At 33.3% G+C, this 4,266-nt stretch overlaps 2 protein-coding genes across 3 annotated transcripts in view; one reads left to right on the top strand and one right to left on the bottom strand.

The window, feature by feature from the left end:
* The window catches only part of LOC100631584 (ras-related protein RABF2b-like), an 11,993-nt gene extending 8,619 nt beyond the window's left edge, over positions 1-3,374 (bottom strand). The window contains exons 1-2 of the mRNA XM_020002696.1: positions 3,234-3,374; positions 3,123-3,188 (exon numbers count right to left, since the gene is read on the bottom strand). Coding sequence (XP_019858255.1) covers positions 3,123-3,188; positions 3,234-3,359 — 192 coding nt within the window. The 5' untranslated portion in view covers positions 3,360-3,374. The remainder of the gene's footprint in view (positions 1-3,122; positions 3,189-3,233) is intronic.
* Positions 3,375-3,768: 394 nt separating this feature from the next.
* The window catches only part of LOC109586505 (uncharacterized), an 11,955-nt gene continuing 11,457 nt past the window's right edge, over positions 3,769-4,266 (top strand). Inside the window, exons 1-2 of one of the 2 annotated variants that reach the window (XM_020002701.1) lie at positions 3,769-3,889; positions 3,938-4,225. In XM_020002701.1, the coding sequence (XP_019858260.1) occupies positions 3,859-3,889; positions 3,938-4,225 (319 nt within the window). In that variant the 5' untranslated portion in view covers positions 3,769-3,858. The remainder of the gene's footprint in view (positions 3,890-3,937; positions 4,226-4,266) is intronic. The other variant, XM_020002700.1, reaches the window with a different exon arrangement.

Below are 4,266 nucleotides of genomic sequence, written 5' to 3'. Positions count from 1 at the left end.
ATTAATATGTATTATGCATTATGCAAGTATATCAGGTTTGTAATTGTAATATACATGTAAGAAATATTAATAATAACTCACTAATAACAAGTATTGATTCATTTTGAACAAATATGCTCAATCTCATTGACAAAAGGTGATAAAAATGAAGCAGGGTAGTATTACTTTTCGATATCAAGTTATGATGAATATCGTCAATTGATTCTCTTAACTGAATTATGTTATGAGATAAGTGACCATCCGTATTAATAACTCCTTTTAATAACTAGCAAAACAATGGAAAAAATTAAAATAAAAATTACATCTACATGTAACATAATCTACTACCTCACATTAAATTAAAATACAAAATATGGTGGTTCTGCTGTAATTTTAAAGGGACATACAGGAACATGTAAATTGGTACAGCTTATCATCATTAACTGAAATTAATTACATGTACATGTATACATGCCACGTACAAATTTACTGAGTTAAAATAAAAATTAATAATAATCAATAATACTAAAATAAAAATAAAAATAATAATTAATAATACTAAAATCTCCCCCTGTGCGACAGAGATCTGGAATATTGCCTCCTTCTCTAATCTTAGTATATTAAATTTTAGTATATTACTATTAAGCTTTAAACGGGGACATTGATATGATCAATTGTGGTAAAAGTTCAATGATAATTTGGACACTGAACTAGTCAACTACACTACAGTACATCTAATAGTCTTAACTTAATTACATGTAATTGAAACTTGTCCAACCACCCTCAACCTCACCGTCAACCACCAGCAGATGACTATACTTACAGTAAATAGCTGAAAATGATCCAATGAACAATATTCTAACTAGCCAGTACGAGCCAACAAGTAACTTTCTTTCATCTTGATCCACTGACATGACTGATGATGAAGAAAACTCTTCCTTTGATTGATCTGTCTCCGTATACCTAGATTTACTTCAGTATACTTAAAACTCGTGCTATCACGTGGAATGAATCACAATCGATCACAATGACAATGGAGCTACCTCGATCTGTACCTCCATACAAAGATACATCCACCTCAGAATAGCAGGAGGAGGAGAGGAATGATCTGATGAACCTCTTCTCTCAGAAGAGGAAGATTTTAGTGAATCACAGCATTTTGTACTGTCCTCCATCATTATTGTGCTGTTTCTTTATAATGGCTCTCAATGGTTCTTTAGCTAGAAGTACGTATACATAAGTTTTATCTGACAATGTATTATTATTATTATTATTATTATTACTTGGTTCTTTATCTCTCCCTTATTGTGAAAGGATAAATGAGACCACAGTGTTTACTTACCCTCTCCTATACTTTGTTATTACCCTCCCTCTCTTTCTCTCTCTTTCCTTTCTCCCTCCCTCTCTCTCTCCCTCTCTCTCCCCCTCTCTCCTCTCTCTCAGCCCTTATTCCATCTTATTCTTATTCTTATTCTCATTCTTATTCTTAGTTCATCTATCCCTGGGGATCCATACTGTCATGATAATTGGAAGGACACAGAGTAGGGTAGAAACAGCAAAGCTAGTTCAATTTGAAATTAAAGAAGGTAAGAGAGAGAGAGAGAAAAGAAAGAGAACATGTACCTTCACATGTACATTAATTGACATGCATACATGCATACAGTATAGCCTCTCTTAATGGACACTCTCTATAGCATACACCTCCATTTAATGGACAGCACCTAGTGTACCAATTACATTCTTTACTGTGTAAAGTAACCTCCACATAAAGGACACTTCTGTATAACAGAGCAACTGTCTTGTAACAAAATGTCCATTATATAAAGGCTACACTGTACATTAAAAACAAGGAATCATGCTTTAAGTGAAGATTTCTTTGTACATATACATGTAATGTCCTCATTTATGTGTATAGTATAAATTGTGTCTCATGTATTTATCAATCAAGTGGTTGATTACATGAGCCTCTTAACTGATATTATCAGTTCTGGTGTATTGTTGATGGTCACACTTCTAACAGTGTGGGCATGTGCAGTATCTAAATGATGGTTCCTAATGGCTCATGTGATTATAACATGTTACATGTAATGGTCACTATCTTCCCACCTCATTGTATTAGAAGGATTCACATGTTATGCTTTAAATTTATGCATTTACATGTACATGTACAATTTTATGATTAATTATTTGAAAGCTCTAATAGTTACAGGATGAATTTTCATATAATAAAGTATTACGCAATCACATTTATTGTTACAGTGATTGCTACACACGTACATGTACATGTACATAGTACTTAGTATTGTATCTCTGCTAAAAGGAAGGAGCCAATTATTATTAGGAAGGAGAGAGTTTGTATTAATAAATAATTAATAATTATTATTGCAATTGGCTGTATTACAAATAATTCTAAAAATATGCATGTTCGTGATTATACTTTATTAAACGTCTCATTTCTACGTGACCTTCACCTCTCTCTCTTTATAATTAACTAAAGGCAGTCAGTGTGTTAGCAGGTCCCATATTAAGATAAAATGAGCTCATTCCTAACTAGATTTCTCTCACTCCATTACTATATCATAGTGTCTAATTGTTTCTTTACTTGTTGGCTTACAAATCAGATATGAATATTGTTCATGACCAACCTACCATTATCATTGTATATATATCTGTGTATATACTCATGCTAGACAGCTCAGTGATGAGAGAAGCTTTACACAACAGTTTGTAGGTAATTGAAGGATCAAAGTGGCCATAGACTGTTTTAGCTTTTAGTGTGACACTGTGATTCATTATGATGTGGTGTGGACTGGGTGGGGAAGTTAGACCATATCTTGATTCGCTTTGTTTGTTTATGCTTTGTGTTATTTGTTAGGCATCTCTTTATTTCTTATTCTATTGCCTCTTTTATATGCATGTTTGTATGGTGCATGTGCAAAGTCCTTTAACTTTAATTTCTAAACATGACTTGTTTTTCATATTTTTCTCTCTCACTTTTTTATTGCTATTTTCATCATTTTTCTTTGGTTCCTCTCAAATGTACATGTAAATTGTTAAAAAATTAATTAATTTATAATATGTTGGTAAATGTCAAACTGAAAATCCACCACATTAAAGCATCACACACTATACAATATACAAACCTCATAATGATAGTTCATACAAGTCAAGTCCCTCCAACAGGTATCACCTCTCATCTTTATCAAACCCTAAAGAAGGTTCCAATATTCAATCACATCCTTTCTCTCACTTACAGCTCCAATCATAATGCGGAATATCATCCAGCAATTTCCCCAGACATTGGTCCAGCTTGTGGGCGTGTGACGTGGAAACTGGCTATAACTCAAAACTGGAGATAAGAACATTGTAAGGAAACCCATTTCAAGTAACCCAGACTCCCAACCTACATGTACATGTACATCTAATAACGGTACCACACATTATACAATACACAATGAATATACTGTACCTACACATGTACATGTATGCAAATAATATTGTTTAATAAGTAAACATTAATTCAATTGAAATATAAATTAATAATGTTTACATTTTCTCTTTATGCCGCATGATATTCAGTAAATATAACTTACAAAAAAATAATAACAATAAATGATTATCTCCATACAAAGATACTTCCACCTCAGAGTAGTAGGAGGAGGAGAGGAATGATCTGATGAACCTCTTCTCTCAGAAGAGGAAGATTTGAGTGAATCACAGCATTTCTATTGTCCTCCATCCTTTAAGGTGGAGCTATGGGCGAGGCGTCGTCAAACCAGCCCCGCCCTGTTCTTTAGAATTTGCTGTGCTCTGCTTTTACTCCTCCTCTTACCTTTACCTCTCCTTTTACCTTGTATACAATACTTAAACTAGTTTCAAATGGCTTCAAAACCATCACATTTCCCATTAGGTGAGTCAGATTATTTATAATACACTGATATACATATTTTGTGTACAGATATTAGCAAATTAAAGTTTGTTCTAAAAGTCTTGAAGCACTACAAGTTTCCTGAAGCAAGATGGTTTGAGTTTGGATTGAATCTTGGTCTGCTTTATCCTACACTGGAAGCTATTGAGTCAGCTCATAGAGGGAATCCTTCACGCTGCCTGATGGAGTGTTTAACCAAGTGGTTGACTAAAGCTGATGATAATGTCACCACTGTTGGTCCTATTATCTGGAAGACACTGGCTAATGCTCTTAGAGAAATGGACGTAAAATCTGTTGCCATTGATATTAGCAAAACAAGTAATAATATTATTTTTGTTATACTTTTTTATATTTTATTA

This window comes from Amphimedon queenslandica, unplaced genomic scaffold (genome assembly GCF_000090795.2).
Source record: "Amphimedon queenslandica unplaced genomic scaffold, v1.1 AMPQUscaffold_12855, whole genome shotgun sequence".
NCBI lineage: Eukaryota > Metazoa > Porifera > Demospongiae > Haplosclerida > Niphatidae > Amphimedon > Amphimedon queenslandica.
Note: the sequence above shows the minus strand (reverse complement) of the source record. Positions and strands in the feature narration are given on the sequence as shown.